The sequence below is a fragment of the Saccostrea cucullata genome, unplaced genomic scaffold, assembly GCF_032062105.1.
Source record: "Saccostrea cucullata isolate Sc308-1 unplaced genomic scaffold, CSIRO_AGI_Scuc_v1 ctg3026, whole genome shotgun sequence".
In the NCBI taxonomy this organism is placed as follows: domain Eukaryota; kingdom Metazoa; phylum Mollusca; class Bivalvia; order Ostreida; family Ostreidae; genus Saccostrea; species Saccostrea cuccullata.
This window is the reverse complement of record NW_026918300.1, coordinates 46,771-64,160: the sequence shown is the minus strand read 5'-3', so window position 1 is coordinate 64,160 and position 17,390 is coordinate 46,771. Positions and strand designations below refer to the sequence as shown.

The 17,390-nt window shown below is 32.4% G+C and overlaps 1 protein-coding gene across 2 annotated transcripts; it reads right to left on the bottom strand.

Moving 5' to 3' along the window:
- Positions 1-2,243: 2,243 nt before the first annotated feature.
- Positions 2,244-17,022, bottom strand: LOC134262493 (neural cell adhesion molecule 2-like). 2 transcript variants are annotated; one of them, XM_062744891.1, is made up of 21 exons: positions 17,004-17,022; positions 16,592-16,685; positions 14,985-15,040; positions 13,946-14,263; positions 13,303-13,572; positions 12,871-13,082; positions 10,489-10,594; positions 10,051-10,368; positions 9,659-9,958; positions 8,161-8,286; positions 8,046-8,070; positions 7,171-7,223; positions 6,852-6,882; positions 6,627-6,691; positions 6,198-6,213; positions 3,968-4,035; positions 3,571-3,595; positions 3,375-3,466; positions 3,200-3,227; positions 3,029-3,108; positions 2,244-2,892 (listed from the first exon to the last, which is right to left on the bottom strand). In XM_062744891.1, the coding sequence occupies exons 3-21, from the start codon at positions 15,031-15,033 to the stop codon at positions 2,819-2,821; spliced, it is 2,256 nt and encodes a 751-aa protein (XP_062600875.1). In that variant the 5' UTR covers positions 15,034-15,040; positions 16,592-16,685; positions 17,004-17,022; the 3' UTR covers positions 2,244-2,818. The 2 variants fall into 2 exon arrangements, with proteins under 2 accessions (XP_062600875.1, XP_062600883.1); XM_062744899.1 differs by lacking the exons at positions 16,592-16,685; positions 17,004-17,022 and adding an exon at positions 15,402-15,476.
- Between the last annotated feature and the right edge of the window lie 368 nt (positions 17,023-17,390).

Genomic DNA, 17,390 nt, shown 5'->3' with positions numbered 1-17,390 from the left:
ATTTAGAATTAACTTCTTTCTTGAAAAAATCTGCTTTGACGAACAATTATCAGCATGTTTAACCTATGTAAACAAAAACATGGCTTGGGCCTTGTTTACATAACAAAGGTTTGGAGCTGTAAATCTGTCTTGTAACTCGACAACTAAAATTCAAAAAGTTGCTTATCACTAGAAATACCTTTAGTTACTTAAGTGTTTCTAAACCTAAAAAATGGTATGAAAATTTTTGGCTGAAACTGTGTCCAGGCCCCTTTAAATTGTGGTCGAATCATGTTTATTCTTGATTTGACTTTTAAGAAAGGTCAAAGTCCTGATACAGTACATCTTGTATTTAATGTCTTCTTTCCATATGAAAAGCGTCAGTCAGCATTGACTCAATGATTAAATGCATTTGCTGACAAGGTCATTGTATCGCCCATAGAACGAAATGATGACTTTTAACGAGACTGCTGAAATTCTTGTTTCATCAACTTGTTTGTCAATAATTTACCTCGTTTTAGAAATTGTTCATAAGTAGAGCATGCTCTTGCGTATCGAATCAGTGAAGATATATAAACTCCGTATGCAGGTGATGAAGGGTATTGCTGCATAAGTAAGGAAAGTTGACGATTGAAAAGTTAAAGACATCAAGTTTATCATAGAACTTGGTTGATGGATGACCATTCAAGTCTTTTTCAAGTAAAATATCCAATTATGAAACAGATATTTCAGGCTTTGTGGTGTCTTTCATCTGAAGCTTACCAGGATATATTGTATCGACATAAGAATGAAAATAACCATTGGTAATTGAAAATACATCGTCGATATATTTAAATGTCGAGTTGATGGCCACACCAAGTGTTTTCCTCTTCACGTGTAAGATTTTGGACAAATAATGCTTCATACGAATGCAAATATTGTCCACACCAGTTGAAAGTGATTAATTTAGAGTCAATATTTGATATAAAACCCATGTTATGCGAAAATTTGCCAGGGAAGGAAAAATGTTTATACATATATCAAATGCTAACTTATCAAGTTGTCATGACCGACCAATATTTGAATGTCATTAGATTTTTCCCTTACATTATTTCAATACAAAGCATGATCCCTCTTCATGACCCCATCACGTCCCCGTGAGGTCCAAGTTAATGATTTACACAGACATTACTTATGAGAGTTTTTAATGTTTATTAAAGAGCCTTTATAAACATACAGATTGTATGTAGTTTAATTTCAGAGATCTTGTGAACATTTTCCAGATAGGGCTTCGGTTTCTAAGACCTCTTTAGCAACTTAGAACGCATATGTGAGTTATTCGGACAATGCATGAATTACGTATGTTAGTGTATCGGTCACAAAACATACCAACTTTCTAGAGCTTTTCATATGCTTTATTTACATATTTTCAAAAAAGAAGAAATTGCAATGGAACAAAGTATGGCAGAAATACAGTAATACAGACATGTCTCAATTAGATGAATAAATATACATGTACCAATTAAAAATATTTACAGCATGCAAAGCAATTTTATGTCTGATGGTAAAATACTGAAGTTGCTGTATTTGTTTCACTGTTACACAAAGTTGCATTTTAAACCAGGAGTCTCTAATGAGACGGTAGCTCTACTGTTCTGTACGTATAAGAAAGGAAAAGTAGTACTTGGTTTTAAAAATTTGCAACAGACAGCAATAAATAAAATTATGTATCTTAGTGTAGTCTACTTGTGTGCCACAAAATATTTAAATTTGACCAGAATTGAAGGAGGAGTAGTGTTTTAAAGGAATTTCTATTTTTAGTAACCATGGCAAAACCGTTCATCGAAATCAAAAACTGATTCACTTAATTATATATCTTATGTAGACTAGTTGTGTGCCAAGTTATATTGAAAACAGACAAAAAATTTAAGAGGAATTGCGTTTAAAAGGAATTGCTAAGAAATTTTTATTTTTAGTAATCATGGAAACACCGTAAAAGGAAATCAAAAACTGATGCAAAAAATGCATCTTAGTGTAGTCTACTTGTGTACCAAGATATATTGAAATCAGATCAAAACTGTGGAACGGGTAGCATTTTGTAAACTTGTTTATAGACAGACGGACGGACGATTGACACCTTTCTATCGCATAAGCTCTTGAACTGGTCTATGACCAGTAGAGCTGAAAAATTGACACGGAATACATGTATATGCATGAAATTCCAATTTGAAAGATTTTTTTTCTACATTTAAGGAATGGTGTTTGTTAAACTTATATTGTATGAAATAACTTTTGCAGTTTACCCTTTTTTATCAACCGATTTAAAGAAAAACGTAAACTATTATATCGTATAACATACCTGGTAAGTTAAAATAAGCTTCATTCCTTATAATTTTATTTCAGTGAAGACAATCAGACAAATTTTCCTAAAGTTAAGGCTTCAAATTGAGCATATTTTTAAAAGTAACGTCAAGCAGAGTAATACGTTGTTAACGTATCTGATTGTGACGTAGGCAACTTATGTTATACGAAATGGATTTAATCTTTTTCCAAATTAAATGTGCTAAAAATTAAATTATAAAAAAATGTTATTCTCACATTTTATGAACTGTGATTTTTTCCCTACATGTATCTTTAAAAGTCATGAACATTTTGTTTATATTACCAACATCTGAATGTTTTTCTTAATGTCCAGTTTCTGTCAAGGATATTACCAATAATGGGCTTTCCACAGTATTTAAAAAAAACTTTTTCCCTTGACATATTTTCTACGTAGTCTACAAGTTTAATTTGTGAAAAAAGGATCTAGTTTACCAACGTACAGTCTACAGTTTGACAGAACGTGCGATAAAAAGCGACATCACTTTGGTACCGACTTTTTCCGATAGTTGACTTCACTGTAACCACCACTTTGCACCTCCAAGTTTACACGTTCTGACAAGCAAATGTGAAAAAAAAACAATAATTAACAATCTCCTTCCTTGATTTCATTAAAGAATTTAATATGCATAATGAACGCTGATTTACATGTGAAATTTTGAATTATACATTCTATGTGATAACAACATACCATTCTCATCACCAACAGTCAAGTACTGGGTAAATTCGAAACCTTCGCCAGTCGGTTTTTGGTACAGTTTATTCTCCACACTGAAATAAAAATTATTACGTCAACAACTACGATGTTTAATTTAATATAGTAAATAAAATTTATTTACAAAAAATCAAAATAAAAATATACCTTGAAGACGTTTGTGACTTAAAAGCACCTGTGAAAAAAATATTTGAACATGAAAACGTCATTTGACTCATACAGAATCAAATGCGGAAAATCATTAATATCTAGATAATTGAAAACTTTAAGGCGTTAACTGTAAAAAGTGGTCAATGAAACAATGAAATTAATTCCATTTCACCTTCTAAATCCCTGCCCATCGTCAAGTAATCACTTCGAGGATCAACGTTGTTAAAAGATCGACGTGGAAGTTGTGGACTCATGGAGAAACCACTAATGAATAAAATGTTAAAATATTTTAATTTTATGTAACTCCATAATTTGGTTATCTAGCAAGAAATATGTGTTAAAAAATGCAATTTATAAACAAAAAATACCCGTTTAACTGGAATTTTCCATTATCTGAAACGAAAAAAAAATGAGCAGAAAATTAAATTGATAAGATTTTTTTTTTCGCTTATACTCCTTTGATCTCAAAAATATATTTAAAAGTGAAAGAGTATAGGAGAGTTTATGTCACTAAAGGTTAGCCATGCATTATCGGTATATACAGTACCTGAGTCCCTTTTCACAAAAAATCTTACGACAATATAAGAGTTTTCCAATTCTCCGCGAAGTATCTACATTGTAGTAGATCACAAAACTCTTATTTTTCGATTACGTTACACAACTATGTAAAAAAATGTGTAAAAAAAATCATATCAATCAATCAAAATTACAAACAAGTAGATTTTAATCTTAGTCGTAAAATATTTGGAGAAAGGGCCACTGTACCTTTTCGCTGCGAGCTCATTTTCAGGATCGCTGGATCATCGACACTCGCATATTCATTTCCCTCTGATCTTTAAAAAAATAGATAATTAAATACTCAAACAGTGTCAGAAACAAAAGAGTGATTAACTTGAACTTTGATGAACTTTGAAACAAAGTGAAATAAATGAAAAAAAAACACTTAAGAATATATTTGATGACAGGGTAAAGAAACGTGAAAAATATAGAGATACCGAAAAGTATTAAAGCTCAAAAGTCCATTCAAACAATACAATCTGAATATTAATATGACAGAACTTATATATTTTGATTGTAATTGGCTTGTTTATAGATATGAAACTTTGAAATAATAATTAAATTGATTGACAGCAGAAACTTTTGAGATACCTGTTATCAGAATAGAAAAAAGCAAAAAATATGTCAAGAAAATAAGGCAATATTTGTATTTTTGCCTAAATGCAGTGTAAAAAATCATATATTATACCGATGTAGCTCAGTTTTCACATAATAATTATTTTTATACACAAGCTAATTTTTTGTAGAATCAAAAAGTGAAATTAGTTTGTAGGGGAAAGGCTATTTCCTGAAAAAATTTTATTGATTGATGATGACATTTAATTGTACTTTTGCATGAAATATAAGGTCACGAACAGTATTCAAGATCAAAAACCCATAAAACAATACAAACAAGAAATCTGTGAACCAGTGCTCACTAGTAATACCCCCGCTCTGATGTAAATAAGCACTATCATGTTAATATACTGTTACACAAGTCCAAATACAGGCAGATGCACAGAAAAATATGAAGTTGACATCAGATTCATATCAAAATTAATCCCACCATACGGCATGCCTCAACAAAGAGTGTAATAAAATTTCAAGCAACTGCTATAAATAGCTAATAGAAAACTGCGACGAAATTTTTTTATGTATGAAACGGACAGACACACAAACAAACAGGAAGTTGACATTGGATTTAGATAAAAATCTATCCCAACATATGGCATACCTCAGAGAAAATTGTGTTAAAATTTCAAGCACCTGCGATGAGTAGTTGCTGAGAAAACTGCGACGAAAATTTGTTATGTATGAAACGGACAGACGCACAAACAGGAAGTTGATATCTGATTTGCACAAAAATATATCCCAACATATAACATACCTCAGAGAAGATTGTGTTAAAATTTCAAGCATCTACAATGAGTAGTTGTAGAGAAAACTGCGACGAAAATTTGTTATGTATGAAACAGACAGACGCACAGACAAATAGGAAATTGACATCGGATTTGAGCGAAAATGTATCCCACTATATGGCATGCCTCAGAGAAGATTGTGTTAAAATTTCAATCATCTACGATGAGTAGTTGCTGAGAAAACTGCGACGAAAATTTGTTACGGACGGACATACAGCTACACGGACACACAGACAGACGGACAGACACACAAGGGTTAAACAGTATACCCCCCTCTCCTTCGGAGCTGGGGTATAAATAGGTGCTGAGTAGATATAGACCTCTAAAACATCAGAGGTGGGGTCAAGTGCAATGGAGGAGTGAGAATCCCCTGTCGACCTGCCGTGTGCTCCTTGTCATGATCAGGAAATAACGGGGAAATCCGTCGTCAATTTAGTGTATAAAAATGGACTAAAAATAGTAATTAGTATGAAAAACGTCAGTAAGCATGCTAACAAGGTCATTGTATCGACCATAGAACTTACGAAATAAAGACTTTAAGCGAGACTGCTGATATTCTTGTTTCATCAACTTGTTTGTCAAAAATTTACCTCGTTTAAGAAATTGTTCACACGTAGAGCATGCTCTTGCGTATCGAATCAACTGAGATATATAAACTCCGTATGCAGGTGATGAAGGTATATTGCTCCATAACTCAACCATAAGGGAAGTTGAGAATTGAAAAGTTAAACTCATCACGTTTATCACAGATATTAGTTATTAGATTACCATTAACGTCTTTTTCAAGTAAAATATCGATGGAACATATGTATCAGCCTCCTTGATATCTTTATCCTAAGCTCACCAGGATATATCGTATCGACATAAGAATGAAAATATATCTAAAGGAATAAATATTTTATTCTTTTTATTTTAACAAGAAGAGACTAACTTTAGGATGCAAATAAGAGAAGTGAATATGGTTAACTTTCAAGTTATGCAAAACATGCTTACATGTATTTAAATCGAAGATTGACATATTTACTTTCTTTCTCACTCACCTCATTTGACGTAAAGCTAAAATACATATCATTTTGATTTTTATTACATAAATGTAATTGTTGCTAAATGTTATATTTAAAAAAGATGAAAATGGATTCCTTGTCCGAATAAAAATTGCTGTCTCGAAGTCCAAGTAAAAAAACGCGAACTATATAATTATAAATATTATATTAAACTAAAAAAATTATTACATTTTTATTGAACTTTTTTATCAGTTTTAATCACTATATATTCACTGCTTATTGCAGTATTAAAAGGTCTTATAAAAGATGAAGATTATCATCAATGAAGCTGCAAATTTTAAAAAGTACATGCAATTCTAAAAATGATTTTACTTCATTTATTTCAATACTTCCCCATTTCAAAAATCAAGTATTTAACTAACGAGCGTTCCATTTCATAATTCCTTATGATTTTTTATTACTTACATGAATCCGACTGCGGCGAGGTCATCCATTGTGGAGTCAGGTAGGTCTCAGGTGAACGGGCCACGCTTTCAGAAAGAAAATCGATAACGTTTTATAATCAACATCCTTACATACAATTTTTTTTAATTGAAGACATAAATTAATGATGTTTGTGGAATTTATGGCTTTTTTCAAATTGAAATATATGTATTTTGTATAATTAAGTTCTAACATCAACAATCATACCTTTCACCATTACTTCCCGCGGTATCAAAGTCTACAATTTCAGAAAAATTTACTCAATACGAAAGCAATAATATTATTACTTAACAAAGTGTCTGTAGTCCAAGCTCTTCGAAATAAACAGTTTTAATACTTTTAAGTTAAAAGTTTCGTATCAAAACAATAAATCAAAAACATTACATAAAGTGCTATACTGAAGAGGGCTGGGTGGTTGTGGCCTTTTTCAGACTATTTTGATCTCCTTTCGATGAAGTGCTCCATTTAAAGATTATAAATTACTAAGTATATATATTTTTATCGAAAAGTAAAGGAAAATTATTACCATTTGTCATCTTTTGCGTAAGGTAGCTATTTCTCCCCATAGATTCATTATACCTAGAATAACATCAAATTACAAATAAAAACATGATACTTAAGTAAAATATTTTTTATATCAACTTAATGGTTGCTGTAAATCTAACAACAGTAAAATGGATAGGACTGACTTGATTCTTTTCTTTGTGCCCAGGGGTATACTTGTCGACAATTTACTTAAAATAACTTTTTGGTGATGTCCATTCATATTTTGATGCTTCTGTTTACATCATTTATGTCTTTATTGACAAATTTTAAGGCATCGGCATGGTGGTTCGCAGAATCTTCCATTTTAAAAACAATTATTATAGAACAATGGATTTAAACGTTTTTTTCCAAATTCAACCTCAGTTCCCCTGACCGTTCACGGTAGCTCAGTCGGTAGAGCGCTCGCTCCGTGATCGGGAGGTCGCGAGTTCGTATCTCGGCCGCGACTGACCTAGTCGTTAAAATGGGTAGCAACTGTTCCTTCGCCATGCGCTCGGCACATTGAAGTGAAAGTTGTGGGTCCTTCGGATGAGACCTTAAAAAACGAGGCCCCGTTTAAGCGACAGGCGCTAGCACGATAAAGATCCCTCACTTCTTAATGGCCCTGAGTGCCGAGTAAAGGTCAAAATTTGAAGCCCTTCACCGGCATACGGTGACGTCTCCATATGAGTGAAAAATTCTCGAGAGGGACGTTAAACAATATACAATCAATCAATCATTTCCCTGATAAATCTCCTAAAAGGCAACTTGCCAAAATATTTTTTTAAAAATTAGAATAAAACAAAAAAGAATAATATATTCATGGTAGTTAACTAAATAAAATGAATATCTGCTTAGTATACGTATAATCCCTACCTTTCAAGGGACAGAAGACTTGAGGCTGAAAATTATATTTTAAAAAATGCAAAAAGTTCAAATAAAATAAATGTTTATTTTATTTTGTATTTCAGCAGTGGAACCACATTCTTACTTCTTTTTCTTGGTTTTCGTTTTTTGACGATCAGAATGAAGACAAGGATCGACACGAGTCCGACACCGCCAATGACGACAATGACAATTAAAGTGGTCTCTGACAGCGACATTTCATTGGCTGAAACTTAAATTATTTAACATAGATATATTTACTTCTCTTATCAATTTCATTATTATTGAATAACTGCCGACTTGATTCAATTATTTTAAGTAAGTTTGAAAGAAGAACGAGTTATATTATCAAAAATGTTCTTATTACCGGCCGCCAGGAGGCGGTCGGTTATATGATATGAAAGTTTGAAGTTGCTGTGCGTTTCTGCGGTGTTAAAACAATTTAAATAAAAATATTTAACATTAATATAATAGTATATTAAAACGAGCGTCTAAATGTTTAACAAGAACACACAATCAACATAAAATTATTTTTTTTTAAAAGAATGAGGTAAATATTTCATCCAATCCTGATTGAGAAACTTAGACAAGTTTGAGGTGCGGAGAAAAATAGGACATGTGTTGAGCATAGTCTAAAGCAAAGATATTGCACAGTTTTACTTTCTCTATTTAAACAGGATTTGTTGTACGTATTTATTTTAAAATGACGTGTACACATGTACATTTATAAAAAATTTCAAAAATAATGGTTAAATGTTAATTCATCAAAAGACCTAGCAGGCTACAGAATATTACAAGATTTGGCCCTAGCAGACGAGGATAATGCACGTTTTACAATGTGCCAAGTATTTTCCCGCTACAACTCAAAGAAACTGAAAGAGAAGAAATGTAGTGGCGGATCTAGAGGGAGTTTAGTTTTTTCCTCTAAGTCTAAGAGAGAGCAAGGAGCTCCACATATTTGTTGCGTTTTTATTAAATTAAAACTACACTGCATATCTAGTTGTAGATTACATTAAACTTTAGTTTTAAACTTTTAATGTAAATGCCTCTTAATTATACAGGCCCGTGGTTTGTTGACGCAGAGGACCAGGGGTACTTTGCTTATATATACCTGTAATACTGAACATGCATATATAATTAAGAAAATCATGCAATGTCGTGCACAAGCGTTTAATGTCACGAGGATATATATTAACAGATAAATATAAGATATTTTAAAACAGATCACCATTTCAGTCTTTAGTTGCTTCATGAAAGGAACAATTAATTGGTTTGCGGCCGATTTTTGACGCTTGCGTCAATATATGTTTCTTGTTATGCTTTTAATATGCTTTTTAGACACTTGGTAGGAAAAGAAGCACATTCAAATTATTAACACGGAAGTACAATTAATAACCACGGAAGTACACATATTTACCTCGGAATTACAAATAATTCTCAGTAAGTCATTTGCTTTATATTTTCCCCGTAAAATTTGTTTTACGCAGTAATCAGATAACGACGACTATCTCTAAATTAAGACATGAAAGTAAAAACAACAAACAAACAAACATACAAGAACAATCGCCCCTCCAAAAATTGAAAAATAGAAACATTTGCCGTACCTTTAAGGGATGTTGATTGTATTTCACCCATTTTCATTTTAAATGTTGAACTACAATTTTTACCAATCGCGTTCGTTGTACACAGCTGAAGAATGTAAATAGACTTTAAATCCAAATGTGTCAACTTGTGTGTATAAACTTCAGAATTATTTCCTTCAATGCGTTCAACATCGACTTCTCTTGGGGACTTTACAATAACTTCATACGTCATGTCCAAATCTGGAGTAAGGGCAGACCACTCAAGTAAAGCAGAAGATTCAAATTCTTTAAAATGAATATGGAAAGGTTCACTTGGAAAATCTGGAAATTTAAAAAAAAAAGCAAAAAAAAATTTCAGTAAGTTATTATAAAATAATGAAGTTGAAATTTAAATCAATTTTTTTTTATCTTACCATGTCCCTCAATCACAAAGGGGTGTGTTGCTTTCCCCATTAGATTTTCTGCAATTAACTGGTAGGTTGTTCTGAACTTGCTCTTTATTTGATCGAAATCCATTTTCACAATCGTTCCATCCATGTGGACAACTGTGTTATAAATGTTAACAGCAACTGGGCGTTTTGTCTCTACTTTTCTAAACCGATTAGTAGCTTCCCCCTCGTTGACAATTAAAGAATGAAAAGCTGGATTTCCGATAATTTCGAATTGTAAACTAAAATTCTTTCCAACTTTGCAATGATACTCAGGTTTTGTTTGAAGGATCCTTGGTTTCGCTAGAAACCGCGTGAAAATGAAAAAAAAATCATTCAACTGCAAGCTGTATATTTATATACTGCTGAAAGTTTGAAAATCTGTAAATTAAATTAAATATAAAGATAACAAACTAAAATTACCTTGAACAACCAGATCTACGTTTGCAGTTTGATTTATTTCTCCTTTTAAATTAGCGATACCATTTCCCAACAAACATACATAGCGTCCGGTGTCATTATATGTAACCTGTTAATAAAACAAGAGGCCCACGTGCCTTATAGGTCACCTGAGTATCATGTAACAACTTTCCAGCAATTGTATTTGGTTCGTGTTTTAATCCAAAAGCCATGAAATTCACAAATTTTGAAGGAGGCACCATTGCTTATCAAAGAGCAGATTTCAAAGCTTTAATTTACTTTTAGTCAAAGTACACCCCTGGTTCCCCTGACCCAGCGGCCCTGAAATTATCTATTTTGAAAGAGGCCCCTTTGGCCAGCATTTTTTTTATGTTTAGGTTTATTTATGAATATGAGAATAAAAAAGTCCCAAAGGAGAAGGAAATAAAATTTTTTTTTTGATAAATCAATTATTAACATTTGTACATTCTTTTTTATGCTATTTTAATAGGCTCCTTGTCACTGGACACATAATGCTTACAAATAGGAAAGTAGAACATTTAATTGCTTATGTCATCATTTGCCAGTTTGGGCCAGTTAGATAAATTTTGTGATGATGGTCAAAATATATTTTTAAAAATCAATTCTTTAAAAGTCTTTCAATATATCTTCTGAATCACCTTTTAAATATGTGTTAGGTGAATGTGTAGACATTGTTCTAAAATTTACTTGATGCCTAAAATTATAATTCCTATCATAAAACAGACAGGGAGTATTGGGGAGTAGGGTGAACATTTTTTCAATTATGTGTAAAATAATTTTTCTGGCTGATACAAATGATACTACATGCCTGTATATATTTGTATATTCTTGCCTTTTAATAGTTGAATTTGTTTTTTATTTCTTCGGGTTATTGTTCATTTCATCCTCAAATGGACTAAACTTCTCCCATAGTTTTATTCATTACATCTGATGCATAAGCAACCCTTTTCTGAAGAATGAGGCTTAGACTGTAAGCTATAACAGAGACCTAAACAATGTCGCTGGCAATATGCAATAGCTACCATGGGCAGTTTAAAACCTGGGGGAGGAAAATAATTTACAGACAGATACTTTGAAACGAATACATAATTATCTCACCAGCATGTTATTGTGCAACAAAGTCGTCCGCATTTTATTTGTCCTTTGAACGGGTGAAACGTTTTGAATGGCACTCTTATCGATGAATTTTACACTAAACCAAGCTATCTTCTCAGATCTAGCTTTATTTACCCGCCGTTTCATCTTATTACCGGAAGTGCGAGTTCGTAAATTTGAAATCTCGATCCCGACTCAAATTTGACATCGGAAAATTTTTTTTTATTTTTTTCTGAAAATTCAAAACCTTGAGCTTTGTAAAACTTAAAATAAATCCTGGCCTTAAATATGTAATTAGATCATTAGTATATTAACCAGGAGCAAAGGATAAGATGTTCAAAGAATTCATGTATTTCACTATATAATCATTAGAGCCCTGCCCTAAAACAAGAATCTCTGACCCTGGGGCCATAAAATTCACAATTTTGGTAGAAGCACTCTTGCTCATCATAACTATGTACTTAGTCGGTTTATTTAATACCAGGGAGCAGAGAAGAAGATTTTCAAAGAAATAAATAAATGCATTTTCACTACCTACTTATTTAGCCCCGCCCTAGCACTAGAACTCCTGACCCCAGGGCCATGAATTTCACAATTTTGGTAGAGGACTCATTGCTGATTACAATCATGCAAACAGTTTGACTGCTTGATTGATTGATTATATACTGTTTAACGTCCCTCTCCAGAATATTTCACTGTTATGGAGACGTCACCATTGCCGGTGAAGGGCTGCAAATCTAGGCCCATGCTCTGCACTCAGGGCCTTTGAGCAGGGTGGGATCTCTATCGTGCCACACCTGCTGTGACACGGGGCCTCGGTTTATACGGTCTCATCCGAAGGACCGCCCCATTTAGTCGCCTTTTACGACAAGCAAGGGGTACTGAGGGCCTATTCTAACCCGGATTCCCACGGGGCTTGACTGCTTGATGTCCAGGAGTAAAGAAGAAGATTTTTAAACATTGCATTAATTTTAGTGGTTTTGGCCCCACCCCTCAGGCCCCAGGAGAGCAGGGATCATGAAATTCACAATTTTTGTTCCCCTTCACCCATAGATGCTTTGTACCAAATTTGGTTGAAATTGGTTCAGTGGTTGCAGAGAAGAAGCTGAAAATGTTCAAATGTTAACGCACGACGGACGACGCACGACGACGGACGAAAACAGATAGCAATAGGTCACCTGAGTTTACTCAGGTGACCTAAAAAAATCATCAAGTTGTATTGCGCAATATACAAAAAGTATTGACAAAGTATATATTTCAAGAACTCACCGATGTCAAAGTTAAAGTATATCTTTTGCTGGAGGGGTTAGGAAAGTTGTCGGAATGTAATTCTCTAATCATCTTGTTTCCTATCCAGTGTTGCCAATATAGTGCACTATAATTTCTTGGAATTCCATCCAAGGAGATATCGCAAGTAAAAGTTATAATACCTCCTCCTTCATTCGTGGTGGTGTCGTTGCTTGATTTAAGTGTGGGTGGATCTGAAAATACCAAATGATAATTAAACTATTACACTCACTGTTTAAAGGGAATAGTACATTTCTTACAAAACTATTTATTGTTTCAGAATTTCTTAAGTTATAACTTAGTTTATGCAAAAAAATAGATGCTAATTCAATTTTATTTAATGAAAGATTTAAATAAAAATAAATGTAAACATGTTTGTATTAATTACTTATAATGTTTTCTTAAGTAACTTACACTCCACGACAAGGTTGACTGTTTTCGAGGCGGTATAATTTCCCTTAAAGATAACAGCAACGTTACAGGTATAATGTCCTGAAGCTGATCTAGAAATGTTGTTGAAACTCAATAACAATGGATTGTTATTATTTGACCAGTGTATTACGCCAGTGTCATGTTCCCATGTGACATTGTATATGGGTGCACCACTGAATGTGCACGGAATTGTTAAGTTGGAACCTTCTCTGATTCTGTATGCTGTGTTTTGGAGCGTTATAACCGGTGGATCTATAAGATTAATAATAAAGAAGTCTTGGTTAAGGTTTGTTTTTTAACCATTTATTACCATTTCTCGTAATGACTTAGCTGCAGAACTGTAGATCTTTGATAAAATATATTGACAGATCGGACGGTTTTATTTTGTCGGAGAGCTTCAGTTCACTGTATTAACGTCTGAAAGTTATGCTAAATGGTAGTTGAAAACGCGTTTGGATAATTACTTCAGCATCCCGAATCTGAAATGATTTATGCTGAATGAAATAAATTTGATGGAGCAGATTTATATTTCTGTAAATTTCATGTACCATAGTAGTTTTATGTACAGTATACTTTCAATTTGAAATAATTATATAGAGAAGGAAAAAAATTCAAAAAGAAATACCCGGTTGCAGACTGACTGTTACTGTGCCATGTTCATTGAAATTGTTGGCATCACTAGAAGTGCAGCGCCATATTTGCCCATCTGAAGGTCGCTGTATACCAAAAGTTATTGTGTCTCCATCACAGCTTACGCTGTAATCGGCCTGCTTATCCGAGGGAACTAAACATGCACCTTTAAATATGGCAAATTTGAAGCCCATTTCTCCAGGAATATTCAGACTACCCGATGCCCAATTCGGTGGAAATATACATTGGAAGGATAAAGGGTTTCCATATGTCACATTTGCAACTGGTGAAGGATTTACAATGATTGACAGTTCTAAAAGTAAATGAATGGAACAAGGTCATACTTGCTCTTAAAGAAATTGTTAGCGTAGGGTTGTTTTGTTTTAAGTTAGCATAATCATAGACTTAACAGTTCTTCAAGAGACAAAAAATATCTAAATGATTTTTGGTGTAATTTGATCAAAGAAAACCGTTTAATTGTAGTTAATTTAGTTTTGCAGTTTTTTTTAAATACCAATACATTTATAAAATAAACAATAGAAAATATAGTGTGATTTACGTTTTCTATTAAATCACTGATTTCTTTTTTTTCAAATCTAGAAATTCTCTCATCGTCTCAAGCCACGGCCGGAGTCCGCATATATATATATATATCTCCTATGGCTGATTGGTCACAAAAAATGTCGTAATCTTGAATATTTATTCCTCTCTATTGTGACGTCATATTCAGTCATTGACAAGTTTTGTTTCCATCGCAAATTAATATCAACAATATTGACGTCACAGTATACAAGAAATACTTCGTACACTGCGATTGGATATTGAAAGGTCGCATCAAAGTTCATTTTCCGACTATGCTTTACTCGCACTGGTCAATATTTTAATGATCTCCGAAATATTCTCTTCTCATTCAACCACTGCCAGAATGGGAGAGGATCGTACATTAAGGCCGTGTTTGCGATGATGGAATTCTTTTGTATCTTTATCATGTTCATGCAATGTATTTAAATATAAAAAAAGATTGTGAAGCTTACGTGCGCTATCCAGGGTCAAGAAGATCAAAAAGATTTTGGTAAGAATCATCCTGACCCTGCCAAAAAAAATTTGCTAACAATAAAAGACATTGAACATGTGTATAAAACAAAACAAGGAGAACAAGAAATAATACAATTATTTCCTTGAATATCACCCTCAAATATATTTGACGTGTTTACGATTGGTTTCTTTTCAACCGAAAATCGTGAGAAATGAAACTTTTATATTTAGTATGAAATAATCAAAATAAAATCAAGTATAATTGAGACAACGAGTTTACTTAGAAATTCTAAACCTATGAGCATGGTATCTTCTTATGCGAACTATAAAACAGATTTATTATTTTAAAATCAATGTTTAGTTCAAAATTTATTTATTCTAAACCATAGATTAAACCCGGCAATAGTCAGATATACGTGTTTTCAAGCACAAGTCAAAGACTTTCACGATGATTCGCTAAACTGATAGCATGATAATAGGAAAAATAAACCTATATCTTCTAATCCTTCCTCAACAACACCACCAGTTTTCGCTAATTCTGTCGTAAATAAGACACGTCATAGAGATGAATACGTATATGTAAGAATACAACAGAAGTAAAACAAATTTTATTTTTTATATTAAAAAGAACAGAATTAAGGTGTATGATTTTTTAAAAATAAAATGAATCACATTATTTCAGGAAGTTCTTGAAATTATTCTTGGCCAAAAGGACGCTTTGTTAGAATGTGGAGTTGTGTATAAAGTCACCTATAGCTAACTTCTATGTCCGTATTTAAGGGAAATTGGTTTTCCGATCATGTACCTAGCTAAAATTAACATTGTTGAAAAATAGAAAATAAAGTAAAAAAATGTATAAAAAAAAATATGTACGTTTTTTTGTTATTTGTTTATTTATTTTCTATGTGCCTAAAATTATAAATCAGTATTTATTTTATTTTAATTTGGGCTGCACAAAAATATCGATATTTCGATATATTCCGTTCTTGTAATACCGATATACCGGCAAAATGCTTGGACTCAAAAACTCTATCATTATAAATACTAAGAAAAGTTGTCAGAAAACAAAAAATTAAGACAGAAACTGTTTATGGGTGTACATGTATTTCAATATATATCTGTAATTAAATCAACATAATTCTCTTCCCTTTTGGTCACTTATCATAGTTATGTACACTCTGCATGTAAATTTAAGTTAATATTATAATGAAAAAATGCCATTTTAATTAAGTTGAAATTATCGCAATACATATAGTTACACGTATCGTAATATATATATATATATATCAATACGAAATTTCTTGCCAATACCCAGCCTGTATTTTAATATTATCAAGTAGATTTAATAAAATATTGTACCTTCAGTTGTTTTTGGCATTCATTGTCTAAAAATTCAATTGTTTTATTTTTTACTAGTCTATTTCAGTGAAGAAAACGTGGTTAAATTATTTTCCCAAACTTTCTTTAATACATATTACATGGTAGCATGGTAGTAAAATATTGCTCACTTTTTTAGCGTAGAAAGAAATATTTTTTGACACATTAAGGTACTCTTCGTTTCGTATGATAAAAGATGCACTCTTCAAAAAAGGATAAAAAATCTTACCAAATCAGCTGACCTGCGGGTAGAAGATAACACAATAAAAGCAGAGAGTTCGTCCCGGTCCTTATAAAACACAAACAGGAAATACTTCTGTAGCCTGAAAACGTCAGTATACATAAAGATAAGGAAGAATTTACAAGTAATTTAAAATATTTATTATGTACTTACTTTTATTACTGTCAGAGCACTTAAGTCCTGCTTTAAATTTAACAATTATGTGCGAGATGAGTGGAACAAAGACAGAGCGATGCTCAACTACTGAATCCATAGTGCAGAGTAGGAAAAATAAAACAGTTTTATTATTTGGGTAAAGCTTCGAAAATATATTATTTCTTTGAATTTTGTGTCCGTTTCCTTTTATCACTTGTAAAATGTAGTGTAATATTACACGAATTTATCAAATAAAAAATGTAACAACAAAAGATGAACCTCCTATTGCATTATTGTGTGCCAAAAACTCTGGCCCAGAGTACGATCGAAACTTTACAGCATGAACAGGAAATATCAATCCTTGCTTCCTTTACAAAAAAAGTCAATTGTCTTCAAAAGGCCCTATTTTCAAATTGCATGTTCACAGGACATAGGTTCGTTTGTTTGTTTTTTGGGTGGGGTGGGGGGATAAAACAGAAGCAATACAATAATACATCCGACTTTCTAATGTACATCGATGAATAATTCATGAATAATTATTTGAAAAAAGGAATCTACTTACAACTTTTATAGACAAAAAAAAAACTTTAAACAAATTGACTCCACAAACTTACTTCAAGGTAATTTATTAAATGTAAAATTTATATGAATT

Coding starts and splice junctions, on each gene's coding strand:
- LOC134262493 (XM_062744891.1), bottom strand. CDS start 15,033: ATGATTCTTACCAAAATCTTTTTGATCTTCTTGACCCTGGATAGCGCA. Junction 13,573..13,945: donor AACAGTCAGTCTGCAACCGG/GTATTTCTTTTT, acceptor TTAATCTTATAG/ATCCACCGGTTATAACGCTC. Junction 3,596..3,967: donor AATGAGCTCGCAGCGAAAAG/GTACAGTGGCCC, acceptor TTTTCGTTTCAG/ATAATGGAAAATTCCAGTTA.